Source organism: Rosa chinensis, chromosome 7, assembly GCF_002994745.2.
Source record: "Rosa chinensis cultivar Old Blush chromosome 7, RchiOBHm-V2, whole genome shotgun sequence".
Classification (NCBI taxonomy): Eukaryota; Viridiplantae; Streptophyta; class Magnoliopsida; order Rosales; family Rosaceae; genus Rosa; species Rosa chinensis.
In genome coordinates this window covers 28,153,940-28,170,912 of record NC_037094.1, presented here as the reverse complement: position 1 = coordinate 28,170,912, position 16,973 = coordinate 28,153,940, and the positions used below count along the sequence as shown (strand labels likewise).

The 16,973-nt window shown below is 37.9% G+C and overlaps 2 protein-coding genes and 1 non-coding gene across 3 annotated transcripts; 2 read left to right on the top strand and 1 right to left on the bottom strand.

The window, feature by feature from the left end:
- Nucleotides 1-295: 295 nt before the first annotated feature.
- Nucleotides 296-4,115, top strand: LOC112177732 (wall-associated receptor kinase 2). The gene is made up of 3 exons (XM_040511409.1): nucleotides 296-1,154; nucleotides 1,251-1,427; nucleotides 2,863-4,115. The coding sequence occupies exons 1-3, from the start codon at nucleotides 296-298 to the stop codon at nucleotides 4,080-4,082; spliced, it is 2,256 nt and encodes a 751-aa protein (XP_040367343.1). The 3' UTR covers nucleotides 4,083-4,115.
- A 6,359-nt stretch (nucleotides 4,116-10,474) lies between these two features.
- Nucleotides 10,475-11,209, top strand: LOC121050448 (auxin-induced protein 15A-like). The gene has a single exon (XM_040510407.1). It carries the CDS (start codon nucleotides 10,546-10,548, stop codon nucleotides 10,843-10,845), a length of 300 nt encoding a protein of 99 aa, XP_040366341.1. The 5' UTR covers nucleotides 10,475-10,545; the 3' UTR covers nucleotides 10,846-11,209.
- Nucleotides 11,210-11,857: 648 nt separating this feature from the next.
- Nucleotides 11,858-11,960, bottom strand: LOC112181076. Its single transcript, XR_002928684.1, has one exon. It is a non-coding gene; the product is annotated as a U6 spliceosomal RNA (small nuclear RNA).
- Nucleotides 11,961-16,973: the final 5,013 nt, after the last annotated feature.

Sequence of the window (16,973 nt, the reverse complement as noted above, 5' to 3'; positions counted from 1 at the left end):
GAAATTTAGTAAATGTCTGTTACTTTTCAACCCTTTACATGGTCTTTTTTTAATGGTTTGAAAAAACATGGTTAAAATTCAAATTCAATGCCCAAAAAAGGTCATCATTCAAAATTTCTCCTTGAGCCACCTTGTGCTAATTAAAATTCAAATTCAATGCCCAAAAAAGGTCATCATTCAAAATTTCTCCTTTCTGAGCCACCTCATGCTAATACCGGTTCTTCCTCCAAATCCTATAATAGGCCAGGCTTAAATGTATTAGTATTGCAATTACATCATCCCACTTGCTACAAGGATGCTTGTTATACAAGTGATTTCATTGCTAGTGGGGGCCACAGCAGTAGCTGCTGATCAAGCCCAGCCCGGCTGTCTTGACCGATGTGGTAGTGTCAAAATCCCATATCCTTTCGGCATAGGGGAGGGTTGTTCCCTGCGCGAAGGGTTCAACCTCTCTTGCGACGAATCAGCCGAAATCCCAAAATTTGCGGCGGGTGTCCCTGTTACTAACATATCGCTTGCTGAAGGTGAGTTGCATTTAACGACTCTCAAAGCCTATGATTGCTATGACAAAAATGGTATTATGACAGAACACCATTCCCCACAGTTCGCGTTCCCTCCTTCGTTCACCATCTCTAGTACCAGAAATAACTTTACGGCCGCTGGCTGTGATACTTTAGCATTTCTGCAAGGGAACGGCCCTGACGGAGATACGTACCAAACGGGGTGCACGTCCATATGCAACAATCTTAAGAGTGCTGTTAACGGGTCATGCTCTAGCATCGGGTGTTGCCAGACTTCCATCCCTATCGGACTCAAGAATCGAACGTTCACATTGACTAGCCGTTCTAACCATACGAAGGTATGGGGGTTCAACCGCTGCAGCTACGCCTTCGTTGTGCAAGTAGACAAGTTCACATTCAACCCTAATACAAGTTTTCTAGAACTGTACAACACCGAAAGGCTTCCCACGATTCTTAACTGGGAAATTCAGGATGGGCCATGTGCCGAAGCTCAAAAGAGGCCCGACTATGCTTGCAAGGAAAATAGCAAGTGTGTGAACAGAACCATCAACGACCAGACTGAACCGTCTGGTTACTATTGCCAGTGCTTGCCAGGCTTCGAAGGGAACCCATATCTCCCAAATGGTTGCCAAGGTGCGTTATTTCCATCTCTTTTATATTTATGTCAGTTTTTGCAGCTGGAAATCAAAGCTCAAAATCCTCAAATTAGTTCACCTGATTCGTTATCAGATATTGATGAGTGCAAGGCTTCACAAATTGACCCCTGCAACAATGGAAGGTGCACAAATTCTCATGGAAATTACTCATGTTTATGTAACAAAGGTTTCAGAAACCAAGACGCGCGGACGTGCATCAAAGACAACATCGACAATCAATCTGCTAGAAAACTCTTTTTCATTTTAATGGGTATGTGCACGACTGCTCTTTATATATATATATATATATATATATATATATATATATATATATACAGTCTGTCTTAGGTGCGGACGTCTGTACCGAGCGGACGGTACGGATTTCTTGTTTTCGACCACTTTCCGGCTACATTTTTAAATCTTAACCGTTCAGTTTTTAGGTCCTAGTGTATAGATCACCTCTGCAAAATTTCCGCCAATTTGGTGATCGTTAAGGCATCCAAAACTGCAATTTACCATTATAAATACGAACGGTTCCGGTTTGACAGATTAGATCCGTTCGTGTAAAATGTAGTTTTGGATGCCTTAACGATCACCAAATTGGCTGAAATTTTGTAGAGGTAGATCATACACTAGGACCTAAAAACTGAACGGTTAAGATGTAAAAATGTGGCCGGAAAGTGGTCGAAAACAAGAAATCCGTATCGAAAATTCGGTACGGACGTACGCACTTGAAAAAAATTATATATATATATATATATATATATATGTATATACGAAAATGTTCACCTGATCAGTTATTGACTAAGAAAATAATGCTCAACCACCCTTGGATGTAAATCCAATGGTAGAGAGAATTATTATTAAGTTGAGGTGTTATGTTTTCCACTCTTGGATATAAATCTAAGAGTTATTGAGCATAAATTCATTGGTCAGCAACTGACCAGGTGAACACCACTGTGTGTGTGTATATATATATATATATATATATTTTAAGCGTTGTTCTAAATCACCACTTTGTTCACGACCAAAAACAAATATCATATATGTGTATTTTTACTACTATTTTCTGATAGAAACACAACTGTACGCAAATTGCTTGGGTGCAGAATTTTTGTTGACTTTTTTAACGATCTGGTTTCTACCTTCTATTTATGGGTTGAAGATACTTTATCCTAGCAATATTTTGTTACATTAGGGGGAGTCGAGCCCCTGACTAACCCAGTCCTAATCCAATTCTCAAATCCCTCTCACCACTTGACCTAACCTCAAAGACTCTCTAGCAATATATTCGGTTGTTAATTTTCGAAATGCAAAACTTTATCCCTCAACATCTTTCCTGTACATAAAAATCTTTAAATTATCTTGTAAAGGGACCAAATTTGATCTCACACACCAAGTTTATAGCCTGTATTTTTAATATTTTTTTAATCCAACCCATTACCCACTCAATCGGCCACTCCACCACACTCCATCCATCACATGACGCTATTGATCTCCATAATTTGCCAATTTGGTACCAACAAATCGCATTTTTAACTTCAAAAAACCAAAAATTTCTTATGCAAAGCATTATGTTATCCAAGCAAATGAAAAACAAATGTTATAATTTTAACAAGTTGCAAAGCCAATGAAAGATACATAACCGCTAGCAAACCATATCTATCTTATTGACCAAGTTAACCTCCTCATTTTGACTTATTCAGGTACTGGCAGTGGTGTTGGACTCTTGTTGCTTGTAATTGTTGTTTGGTGGTTACGTAATGTCATAAAGAAGAGGAAAGACAGAATACGCAAGGAAAAATTCTATAAACAGAATGGTGGTTTATTATTAGAACAACAATTATCTTCAGGAGAAGTTAATGTTGAAAAAATTAAGTTGTTCAGTTCAAAGGAATTAGAAAAAGCAACAGATCGTTTTAATGTAGACAGAATTCTTGGAGAGGGAGGCCAAGGTACAGTTTACAAGGGAATGTTGACAGATGGGAGAATTGTTGCGGTAAAGAAATCTAAACTAGCTAATGGAGGTGAAGTTGAACAATTCATTAATGAAATTGTGATTCTTTCACAAATTAACCACAGGAATGTGGTTAAACTATTGGGTTGTTGTTTAGAGACCGAAGTTCCTCTCTTAATCTATGAATTTTTGCCCAATGGAACAATTTCTCAGTATATTCATAATCACCAAGATGAGGAGTTTCCTTTTACATGGGAGACGCGTTTGCGGGTGTCAACCGAAGTTGCAGGAGCTCTTTTCTATTTACACTCGGCAGCTTCTTATCCTATTTACCATCGGGATATCAAGTCTACAAACATCCTCTTAGATGATAAGTATAGAGCAAAAGTTGCAGACTTTGGGACTTCAAGATCAGTTTCTGTTGATCAGACACATCTTACCACACTAGTACACGGAACATTTGGTTATTTAGATCCGGAGTACTTTCAGTCTAGCCAATTTACAGACAAGAGTGATGTGTATAGTTTTGGTGTGGTTCTTGTTGAGCTCTTGACAGGACAAAAACCAGTTTCTGTGACAAGGCCGCAAGAAAGCAGAAGTCTAGCAACTTATTTCCTTATTTCCATGGAGCAGAATTGTCTGTTTGATATTATCGATGCTCAGGTTATGAAGGATGGTGGGAAAGAGGAGATTACAAAAGTAGCTAACATTGCAAGGAGATGTTTAAATTTGAATGGAAAGAAACGTCCTACTATGAAAGAAGTAGCAGTGGAGCTGGAGGAAGTTCGATCAACAATAAAATCTTCTGATCATGTTGGACAAATTAAGTTGGCAGAGGAAGGAGATTTTAGAGCTCATGAAATAACCACCAAGGCTTATTGGGATGTTGTTTCTACATCAACCGGTCCTTTTACAGATGGTAGTACTGGATCTTCATGCGATGTACAACCACTGTTGTTTTCCAATTAATACATATTATGTATTAGTGAATAAATGTCTATTGTAAGGCGCGCATGTAGCTGGTCTTGCATCGTTTTATATATTACAACCATGACCATTTGTTTATTTCAGTTTGACGTTCACCTGTTCACCAGTGCCTTGTCAAATATAGAAGCACACTAGGAATGAGAACCCGCGCGATGCTGCGGGGTAGAATTTCTACTCTATGCATGCTAAATTTTGTATGTTTTTAAGTTTTTGATTAGCAAAGATAGCTAAGATGTGTTTAAATACAAACGAAAAATTGTTGCGGGAAGTATAACTGTACTCAGGTTGTATAACAATTATCAATTTCTTTCTTTAAGTAAACTAGCAACTAACTGTAATCAAATGAAGTTCTCAGTTTCAAATAGATCTTTCACATGTTCAGCTAACATTTCGTACAACCCCGAAGCTCATTTGTATATTGATCTGAAAGGTCATCATTTGTATATTGATCTGAAAGATCATCATCACCTTTGCCACGACTCAAATACCAAACTTGATGCCAACCCATAACATATACTGCTGAGAATTCCAAACCTTAGCAGCAAAAACATAAACTTGATTGCAGAAAGTGAGACAAACATAGTAATAGCAAAAGCCAATATCAAAATGAAGCTAAAGACTCCATATTTACATAAAAATGTGGGGAAAAATGAAAAGGGTTATTGAGACCAATAATCCTAAACCAAATAATCCAATTCTTCTATATCTAATTCTAGTAGATTAAGAAATGAATTTGGTACGGTCTTCTTGTCAAGCTTGACCAAGTGAATATTATAGATTTGACCAAGTAAAATGACAGACCTCCTTAGCTTGGTGATACTATAGATGAATGGATCATAAATGACACAGGAAAGCAGATGCTCAGCCCTTTATGTTCCGGACCCATCGTAAAACTATTATAGCAGCACCAGAAATTTCTGTCTGTGAAGGAACACCAGTTAATGAGCCCGTTGTTATATATGTAAAGGAGGTAGGGATAGATGTTTCTACAAAACCATAGATTTTGGAACACTAGCATATGCAAAATCAACGTGAAGGACATGACAAACCATGTATTCCTTGATTTCTCGCCCACTTTTGCCCCCAACTACTGCCATCTTCACCACTCATTTCATATATCAAATAACTGATGGAGATTCTTAATTCATTTAATGTAGGGAATCATGTATCAACATAGGGATACAGTTTGGTATCCTTTGCATGTGAAATGTCCTTGAGGGATGAAGAACTTGAGTAGGAAGACAAACCCATGTGGTTTCTCACAACCTAGTTTCCCTACCTCAGTGCCTCTTCACCAATCATTCATGTACAAGATGAGTTTCCACGCACCCTAACAGCTATATATACACAGGCATGGTCAGGTTCATGAGCAACTCAAACCTTCTCCTTGCTAAGCATCACAGCTTTCTCTTTTTTTAAAGTCCTTAAAATTCTTCCTCCTTCACTTGGGAATATAGAAATCATGGGTTTCCGCTTTCCTGGAATTGCTAAAACAACTTCAACCCCAAAAGGCTTTTTCGCAGTATATGTGGGAGAGAGTCAGAAGAAGCGATTTGTGATTCCAATCACTTTTCTGAACCAGCCTTTATTTCTGGATTTGTTGAGTCAAGCTGAAGAAGAATCTGGATACAATCATCCAATGGGCGGTATCACCATTCCTTGCAGTGAAGACACCATCCTTGACCTTACTTCCCGCTTAAGTGTGTGAATGAATGCTTCTGATTTGAACCTGGGATCCCAAACCATCCACATTTCAGAACACGCTGCTGAGTCAAGATAAAGAGGCCAGTGTTGAGCATCAATGGTATAGACTCATATCTTCTGTTGAGGGGATACTTCTGCAAGTCTGATGTTGTCTGCAAGATGGGCAGAAAAATACAAAGTTTATGAAGCAGAAAGTGACATGACAATCTCATGAACTCACATAGACCACATTCACCCTAACATCATGATTTTGTCTTAGTTGACCGTTTTTAATCCCATGTAAAATTCGTTGTTGGCTCTCCAAAAAAAAAATTGGTAATAATTATCATATTTTATTCCTCATGCATCTAGTGTTATCTTATACTCTTAATTATGCAATTCCCTACAGAGTTATATTTAATTATTTACATTATATTATTCACGTTTGTGTCTTTGATCATCAAGATACCTGGAAAATTCATGTCCATTTCAACTCATATGTTCTAAAAACAGTCATATTGTTTGTAGTTTCTGCATTTTAAACTAGTAATTTAGGTTGGCACTTCATATGAACATCACGATGTTTTTCTACCGAGATAGATACGGTAAAGATAAAACTATTTGTCATAGATTATATCTCTTCTTACATCAGCTATATGAGCTTCAATAAACTATGAGGCCATTGTACAAAACTATTGAAAACTAACCGAGAGATAAAAATAAACAACAGAACTGTCTCATGTAGTATTAACCTCTTACATTTTGACAATCCAAAGAAAAAAGTACACCCTGATGAGGAAAAGAAGAATCATCAGGTTTACAAATATCATTACTATGTGATTGACAAGACATATTTAGACATATGGACACAACTCACACAAGCTAGCTGGTCCCTATTTCTTAAGAGGGAGACTCAACTAATGCCAATTTTTTTTTTTTTTTTCCGATCTGAAGACAGAATCATGTGATCCTCAAATGCTCAGGTCTCCCCTGTTTATATTCATACTCACAACAACTATGATTTTCAGTACAGATTGGAAGATGTCCTTGCAATTTCTTTCTTTCTTTTCTTTCTCTCTCTTTTTAAGTTCCTTTTGGTCATTTTAATTTCAACTGATTCATACCAGAAAGACTTGAGCAGGTTTACAGTTTTCGATCTTCTTAGCTAGCACAAGTTTCTCAATGGAAAACAAAAATATTGAGATCGATCAATCAAATAATAAATCACCAATGCTCCTCATCCTCCAATATTTGAGTAAAAAACTTTAAATATTTGAAATCCGTACCTGTTGGGTTTTCTGGTCATGGTTGGCAGTCTCTTTAATTTTCTAGACAGATCAAAAATTGAAACACTTCCTCAGCTTGTTGACACTGGAGACATAGATGAAACAACAAAGCCACATGCTAACCTAGCTTTCTTGTTCCCAGTACATAGCATCATTTATATCTGACCACATATAGAACTGTTAATATAGTACCACATATTCTTGTCTGTAGAGCAACTGCAATTATCAGTGCTGGGTAGAAATCCACATCTGAAGTTATTTTCTTATATAGAAATTCCACTTATGAAGGTCCACTCCGTGTCTCTCGTGCAATGAGGTAGGGAAGGATGTTTCTACAGTAGACTACATCAATGGCAAGACATACACATGTGATCTCTTGATTTTTCACAAGCTACTGCCCCTCGCTGGTGCGCATCTTCGCCACTCATTTCATGCAGCAAACGGATAGTGTGTCTTCACCACTCATTCAAAGATTGTAGACCCTTTCTTCCTCTATATATAAACCGATTATTTGAGATTAAGAAGTCAAGTATTCTCCTTGCCTTGAATTCAAAACCTTCTCTGTTTCCCAAGTCCTTCTAACTCTTTTCCGCTTTCTTCAACTCATATAAAAACCATGGGATTCCGGTTGCCTGGAATTGTTAACACCAAGAAAAGTCTTATTCAACCTCTATCTGCTGCTAAGACCTTAGATGTCCCGAAAGGTTATCTCGCGGTCTATGTTGGGAAGAAATAGATGAAGAGATTTGTAATCCCAGTATCATATTTGAACCGACCTCTGTTCCTGGATTTGCTGAGTCAAGCTGAAGAAGAATTTGGATACGATCATCCAATGGGTGGTCTCACAATTCCTTGCAGCGAAGACACCTTCCTTGATCTCACTTCCCGCCTCAGTGTGTAAAGGAACAATCATGAAGTGGATCTTGGATCCAAAACCTCCTCATTTCAAAACTCGCTGCTGACTCAAGATGAAGATGAGTCTATGCTAGATCATCCAACTGAATGGACTCACAGCTGTTCAAGGAAAACTTTGGGAACACTGAAGCTGCAATAGAGCTGAGCAGGAAGATACAAAATTTTTGAAGCAGACAAATGATGACATTGGTCCAAAATCCGGACTCCAATTTTGAACTCACAGTATTCTGTGTTTCAATCCCTTGTAAACTTCTTTATTGCTATGAACAACAGTATGGGAATATATTTGAAGTGTTCATCAGCTTTCTTATTTTTCATTATTTTCTAGCTCCTTGGCCTGATTTCCACTGCAGCATCCAGAAACCAAATTTGAGATTCTGATGGCTAAATGAATACTCACTTATATGACATGGCTATACTACTGGCAACTAGAACTGATGATTTCATTGAAGTTATTTATCAAAAGTTGTTCCAGACATGCATTTTGAATGTTCAATCTTCCTGTCATTCACATGAGTGACATGACAAGTTGTTCCCCAATGCATAGCATACAGTTATCATCTGATTTCCATTACTGATTCTGACATGTAACCTATAATTTAACCACTGTATCCATCAGTGAAAAACCAAGGAGTTCATGTTGGAGCCAGTGACCACTTATGTTAAGTCGATGACCTACATGATACCACTTTAGTTATCTCAGCTAAGACCAGGCCTATCATTGTTTGAGAAGAACTGCAAAATCCAAGTAAAGAGAACTTTCTTATAAATTATTTCATGCTCAGGGGAGATGCAAGAATGACAACAATAAGTATGTAAATTTTGAAAAGTACATGACCAAAGTTGGAGGTGCAGCCGTCCTTAGATTCATAGTTTGCAAAGAACATACAAAACCAATTACAATCATCACTTAAGTAATTTTATTTTCAAAGGAACATCCCATTTATAATCATGATCAATCTGCAACATGAAAGCTAGAGGCAGTGAATAAAGGCATTAAAGAACAGCAACATCACAAAGAAAATAGAAAAAAAAAAAGGAAAGGATTAAATGGTGATCTTTGGACTCAACCTTAACACAATAAGACAGAGCCAAAACTGTTGCATATATTTCTCGCTTGTGTGAGTAAAAAGGTTTCAAAAACCATTTTAAATAACAGCACAACATATAAAAAATTCAGAAAATACTAACAATAGAAAAGGGCATCTTGTTTCTCATGTCTGAACAACGGCAGGTCAATTTTTTTTTTTTTTTTTCCTATAGAAGTGAGATAAGGGAGTAATCTGTGTAAAAGGAAGAGGGGAAAAGGAAGTTAACAAACAGTGTAAAATGCAGTAGAAAATTTCTTGCAGTAAAAAATGATAGAAAATCGAAAACTGGAGTGCAGGACAAGAGTTATTATCTTTCTCTGAGAATTAAGTTATTATCCAGGATCGACTGCATGCTCTAACAAACATTGGAATCGACTTTGGAGTTTTAGAATTGAATACACTGCTGGGAAATCCACGGAGAAAAGCAAGCTTTTATAAATTTCAGTAAAGATTCTCAGCATCCGTGGAAGTTTATGATACCCCTATACTAGTTAGCTTTTGGTCAAGACTGATATTTCTCCTACAGAACAACACACATGTGAGTAGGCTTATATGGGCGTATCTAATGCATGCAAATAAAGAGGTACGATTGTAAGAAGGTTCCTTTGAGGCATACAACTAAGATTTTGATGCATGTGGAAATATCTATGTTCTGTGGAAAGACAGAGATATGAGGCATACATAATCATGTATTAGAGTTTGCAATCTTTTTAAGCTTAATTTATTAACTTAAAAGCTTTGTGCAAGTTTCCAACTGGATCAATCTAATCATGAGTACATTAATATCTTTATCACTGGGATTTCAACAAATAGCTGGAACTGATATTCAAATATATAATCAATACCTGTGTTGTTAGCTTGTCATGCCTGATCATCAATTGACTTTCCTTGATTGACTAGACAAATGAAATACTTGCTCAGTTTGTTGGCATTGGAGATCATGGATATCATACATGAAGCAGCAAGACCACATGGTAGGCTGGCTTGGTGATCCACCAATTCTTGTCTGTAAAGAAACATTATTCACCGGTGGTCCAGAGTTGGATTAGAAGTGCAAGTCTGAATCAAGGATATTATGAGTCCTTATCTGATAGGTTTTATTAGACAGACACCTCACTTCTGGTCCCTGTGACCCTGTATTGTCTGTCATCTCAAGGAAGTAGGGTGAGATGTTTGAAAAAAAGGACAGCAGCATATGCATCTGCTGGGGGATGAGTTACGCGAATGGCAAGACAAACCCATGTGATTTCTTGATTTGAAACAAGCTAGTGTCCCTTATTGCTGCCAATGTTAACCACTCATTTCAAGTAGCAGATGATCTTCCACACACCCTTTCTTCATCTATATATACATACACAAATCAATCACCAGGAACTCAACTCCTCTCATTCATCAAACATCAAAGCTTTCTCTCTTTCCCAGATTATTTCAAGTATTTTTATTGTTTATCCACTTGAGAATATAGAAGCCATGGGTTTCCGGCTGCCTGGAATTGTTAGCCCCAAGAGAAGTCTTTCCCGATATTCATCTAATGCAAAGAAGAATTTGGATACGATCTTAGATATCCCAAAAGGCTATTTTGCAGTCTATGTCGGAGAGAGCCAGAAGAAGCGATTTGTGATTCCAATATCATACTTGAACCAACCTTCATTCATGGATTTGCTGAGTCAAGCTGAAGAAGAATTTGGATACGATCATCCCATGGGCGGTATCACAATCCCTTGCAGTGAAGACACCTTCCTTGATCTCACTTCCAGCTTGAGTGTGTGACTGAAAGAAGAGATGAAAATATGATCCAACTTGATATTCAAAAAGCAACCGAATTTCAGACATGCTGCTGAGTCAAGATGAAGAAGAGGTGAGGGCATGATTCATCATCAACTGAATCGGCATACCTCTTTTGCTGAGGGGAGCTTCTGTGACTTTAAAGCTGCAATGGAGCTGAACTGAAAGATACAAAAGTAATGAAGCAGACAAATGGCAGTATTGTATGAATCTTGTACAACAATTTCTGCAAAAATCTCGGTTCCAATTTTGAACCGAAAGAAAGTAAAATTCTGTATGCAGCCCATGTAAACTTCGCTCTACCAGGATATCACTCTGGAAACAAATCATATGGTCCAATTCTGATAAACTTACTTGTCTTGTTTTTCGCCACACTATTACCATTAGTTACTAACTTGCAGCATACTTTCACAACAAATAATGTATACAGCCTCTTACAGCCTACAGTATCAAATTATGGCTTAATGTATATCTGCATAAAGGGATTTACTTTTTAACATCCAAATCATCCAAAATTAACAATGGTGAATACTTGCTCCTTCACATATATATGCAGTAAGGGTTTTACTTTTTAGCCTGATTGCCTGCGCAGCATTCAAGACCGAACTTGTGTGCATTACATGGCCTCCCGTGTGATATTCAAAACCAAATAATGAGGTTTTACAATATGAATAGGAAGAGTATGAATGCAACAAGTTGAGCTAACCTTTGAAACCCAGGAATATATGAAGCAGAAAAGTATAATGCATTAAAACAGAAAAGTTCCATTCTTCAAACCCAAGAATTACACAAAATGTAAAGGAATGTTGAGTTTAAGAAAGAGAAGAGATTGTCCGACGCATTTCATCAAACAGGTGGTGGGCAACATCTCAATTTTTCATGCGTAGCCAAGGACCGAGTCACTGATAGTTCAAAGTCATAAACAGCAAACAGAAACGAAGAAAAACAACGCCCAGAAAGCAAAGGTGAAAAATTGGGAAGGTTATAGATTCCAGATTCCTATTTGGACCATTTCTCGATTTATGCGTGTCATCCTTGCGCAGGGGCCATGCTAATCTTCTCTGTATCGTTCCAATTTTATCGGATGTCCCCAAAGGGACAAGCTCGATTGCTAAGCATTCGTATATGAAGAGCATTAGGTTGCCACTGTTTCTCGATGTGGGATTCTTATCACAAATGTTTTAAAAGCGCACGTGCCTCACGTGTCCCGTCTCAAGTGCGACTCTATGCGAATAAAGGTTAAAAAACTAATAAACTTTGGCTGCTTATACGTGAAAGTAGAACAGATGAATTGATTATACATGTTTTGAATTAATAGAATCCAAATTAAGTTGGTATTTGGTTAAGAAGAAAAAGGAGAAAGGTGATGTCGATCCTACATTCTTAACTTGCTTTCTTCTTCATTATCCTCTTATATTCAATTCTCGTAGATTCACGACAAATGAAATAATTATTAAGCACAAGCAAATGCACCTCTTGCAATCTCCAAAGTACCTCTTCCACTGGACAATCTTGAGAGTGTAATATTCATAACGACCTTCATGCTATCTATATTGACTATAGTTTGATTGAATTTATAGGGAAACAGATGAAGCTCTAAGACCTGGAGTATATGCTTTGATAGATGTCTGCTCAGCAGATGATCTTCAACGTCTACAATCCTAATTTGGAGGTAAACACTTATTAGGAGAAAAACATATGATCAGAATTTTGTTCGTGGCTCTGATTTACTTCATGTCCTTCTCAGAAACACCTTGGCAACCTTGAAGCATGACTACGAACTCAATTTCCAGTACCAGCGAAAAGTCTAAGTGAAGCTTATTCATATGGTGGGATATGCAACAAACTGTGTAACATATACTTCGATAGCTTCTGTAATAGGGAATGTGGTTAAACAAATAGGTAAAGTATATTAGCGTAGCTCTATTTCTAGTTATTTATTTCTTCTTTGGCCTGATATTAGAGTGACTTGAATTGACATCTCCATGGTCAATTATACATTTGTGTACTGTAATTTGATTTCAAAGTCGCTTATAATGTGCAACTTCAAAGTCATAGTATGCATTTATATTTTTCATTTGCAGTCTAAGAGTTAGTTTCTTCTAACACTCGTGTGAATTTAATTTAATTTTTGCTAGTGGTTTAACAAACTATATATGTAGTGTCCCCTAGCTCTTAACTTTTATAAGATGCACATGAGTTTCTTTGACGCTTCCCTGAATTTAGTACTGAAGCTTATCTATAGTTCAACAAATACTAATGTCTCTAGCTATGTAATTCTCAACTTAAATGAGTTCCTCTAACACTAATGTGGAGTAAACTTTTGTGACTTATATATCAATTCTTCTAACGTTTGTGTGAAATTTTGTGGAAATATTGTTGCTAGCTATTAATTTTTGTAAATTAAGCATGTGTATCCTCTAACACTCCTGTGAAAATTGTGAAAACTATATCTGTAGCTCAACCCATTTCAATGTCACTCTTGGTTAGCTATTAATTATTAAACGAATGCACGCATTTTCTGTGAAGGTCACATAAAATTAGTGAAAAGCTTGTCTTTAGTTCAACCAGCTTCAATGTCACTGTTGACTATCTATTTATTTTGAAAACGGATACACGCAATTTCTATGAAGGTCACATGAATTTAGTGAAACAAACTCTAGTCTTGCTATTGGTTTTTTCATAATTTGGCACGTTTACTTACTTGGAATGGAAAATAATCATGAATTGGAGACAAGTGAAATGGGAAAAGAAATGAATCGGTATTGATTCCGGAGGATTGATTCCTAAACCCATCTCCCTTCTTCGTAATCAAATTCCTGAATATTGAGGAATAGATTCCTGATAAATAGGTGGAACCTACACCCATTCTGATTCTTTCATGTGTTAGTAAACACAGGAATTCTTTTACCCGGAATCATTCTGATTCCTTTATGTGTTAGTAAACACATGAGTGTTTTTACTCTGTAATCATTCCATTCCAAGTAAGTAAACGTTAAGTATCCTTTGTTTGAATAAACCATTTGCTCATGGTTACCATCTTTTTGCTCTATTCATCGGAACTCGATCAAATGCAGAAATGCAAACACAGTTCTGGTCTTGAGAGCATATGGGATCGTCGAGAGCAGTATTGTAACATCACTCATAGAGATTTAGTACTTGATAGAATTGGATGGCATGGGAAAGACCGGTGGGCGGCCATTGCTGATCTCAATGGAGAAGACATGATAAGAGTTGTCGGGGGGCGTTCAAAGAGACATCCCAGCTCTCCATTTTGAGCCCAGGGTAAAACTTCTTTGCTTGTTATTGCTCCTTTCATTTTTGCAGTTAATTTTGTCAACTGATTAATTCTATTCCATGGAAAGAAGTTTGGTATATTTATTAGTTCTTTTACCTAATAAACATTCATTGTCACAACAGCATTGCTTTGAAGTTCAATTATATTATTGTGCGTACCATATGCGTATCTGCAATTAGAAGAGACATGATTGAACTTAGGCCAGTCGATCTTAAATTTTTTACATATATCATAAGATTTATGCGAAAATTTTCACATATTTTGTATGTGCTAATTCTGCATATCTTTACTTGTATATGTGGTATATATGAGTGTCTTTAATTGGGTACGCAACCAATTTTCAGGTTATTCGTGGAAGGGATCATTTCTTAGTGTGGCATGGGCAACTGGAATATGATGGCAGAGAGTTTGTGAAGACCAAGAGTCCTGAGCAGATATATATATATATATATATAACTATTCTGCATAATTATTCAGGCCAGTTCGCTTAACAAGCTTACATGACACTCGCTACATTAAGAAAGAATCACCAGCCACACCAATTGGCATAATGGCGAACAATGTCAGATCATGATCTGCAGGTGAAGCGTGGCCAGTAGTAAGCCAAATCATGCACCAATATGCCTCCAATTCGATTCACCATAGTGTTTGACAAAACCATCAGGGCTGTTCGGAGAGGTGACTAACTCGATGTACGGGCCTTCTAGTGAAGCTTTTGGCATCTCCAGCCCGACTTGAGGTAGTTAGTCATCACGGGGTATGACTGCAAAGAGATTATCAAGAACTAGTGTAAGACTGCAAATCTTAGACCTGTGAAAAAGCCAGCAAAATATGAAGATTGTTTAAGTATAATGTATTTGAGAGAGATTGATGAGAGAGATGTGTTCTTATTATTGAGAATAGGAGCCCTATATATAGGGATTACAAAGTGCTAGTTCTAATGTTACAAGGAATACCAATCCGTGTAGGATTGGGAAATCTAGAACCTTCTCTCCTATTGCTACTCCTAGTTTGATAAGGCACACTAAATCGATATTCCTTCAACACTCCCCCTTGTGCCGCTTCAAACTTGGTGGTGACGCTTCATCCGTTGCCTCGTTAAAAACCTTGCCAGGTAACAAAAACCCTGTGGGATAAAAATAACCCTGGTCGAAGGACAAAAAGAGCACAACACGTCCTTCACTCTTCGAGATCGAACATGTAGACATCATAACTCCCCCTGATGTCGATATCTCCCCCTGATTGCTATAATCGTGGGAGTTCGGATAACTTTCTCAATCCGATGCTCTTCACATGTTTCTCGAAGGTGGATTTAGGTAACGACTTAGTGAATAAGTCCGCTACATTATCCTGTGATCGGATTTGATTCACTTCAATCTTTAGGAGTGATTGTTGTTGCTGATTATAAAAGAACTTAGGCGATATATGCTTGGTGTTGTCGCCCTTGATGAAACCTAACTTCATTTGTTCAATACAAGCTGCATTATCCTCATAAATGCATGTAGGTTCATTTGTGGTAGACTTCAAACCACAACTTCCTTGAATGTGTCGAATTACGGACCTTAGCCATATACATTCACGTACAGCTTCATGTAGAGCAATAATCTCTGCATGATTTGAGGAAGTAGCAACAAGGGTCTGTTTTGTAGACCTCCAAGATATCGCAGTGCTTCCCATGGTAAAGACATAACCAGTTTGGGAGCGACCTTTGTGAGGGTCAGAGAGGTACCCTGCATCAGCAAAACCCATCAAGACATCATTGTCGTTTTGATGGAGGGAGATAGGAGAATGCCGGCCACCATGAGCGGTGGCGGCGCCGGCGGCGGCAACATGGCCGGCGGCCATTCCATGGACGGGGGCGTTTTGCCTCTTGGGGTCCAATCCCAATTTTCCGTCATTCCTTTTCTCTCTGTAGGGATAGAATAGGCCCATATCAATCGTACCTCTTAGGTATCGAAAGATTGTCTTTATACCAATCCAATGGCGGCGTGTTGGCGCAGAGCTATGTCGAGCTAACAAGTTCACTGCGAATGAGATATCCGGTCTTGTGCATTGAGCTAAGTACAATAATGCGCCTATTGCACTCAAATAGGGCACCTCGGCCTCTAATGGTTCTTCGTCCTCATCCCTTGGACGAAACGGATCTTTTCCGGGCTCAAGACTACGGCCGATCATGGGAGTACTCGTAGGCTTTGCTTTATCTTCATTAAAGCGCCTTAGGATTTTCTGAGTATATGCAGACTGATGGATCAAGATTCCATCACTACGGTGCTCGAGTTCTCAACCGAGACAAAACCGTGTTTTCCCAAGATCTTTCATCTCAAATTCGGATTTCAAGTATTTAGCAGTTACCTTCAATTCATCTAGAGTTCCAATTAGGTTCATGTCATCGACATAAACTGCTACGATTGCAAATCCGGAACTTGTTCTTTTAATGAACACGCATGGGCATATTTCATTGTTAATATATCCCTTCCCAATCAAGTAGTCACTTAGACGGTTATACCACATCCGTCCGGATTGTTTTAATCCATATAGTGAGCGTTTTAATCTTATTGAAAACGCGCTCCGTGGTTTAGAGCCACTTGATTTGGGTAATTGAAGTCCATCTGGAACCTTCATATATATCTCTGAATCTAGATCCCCATAGAGATATGCTGTAACCACATCCATAAGCTGCATGTCAAGTTTTTCGGAAACTACCAAACTGACAAGGTAGCGGAACGTTATGACGTCCATTACGGGAGAATATGTCTCCTCGTAGTCAATTCCAGGGCGTTGTGAGAAACCTTGCGCCACAAGGCGGGCTTTGTAT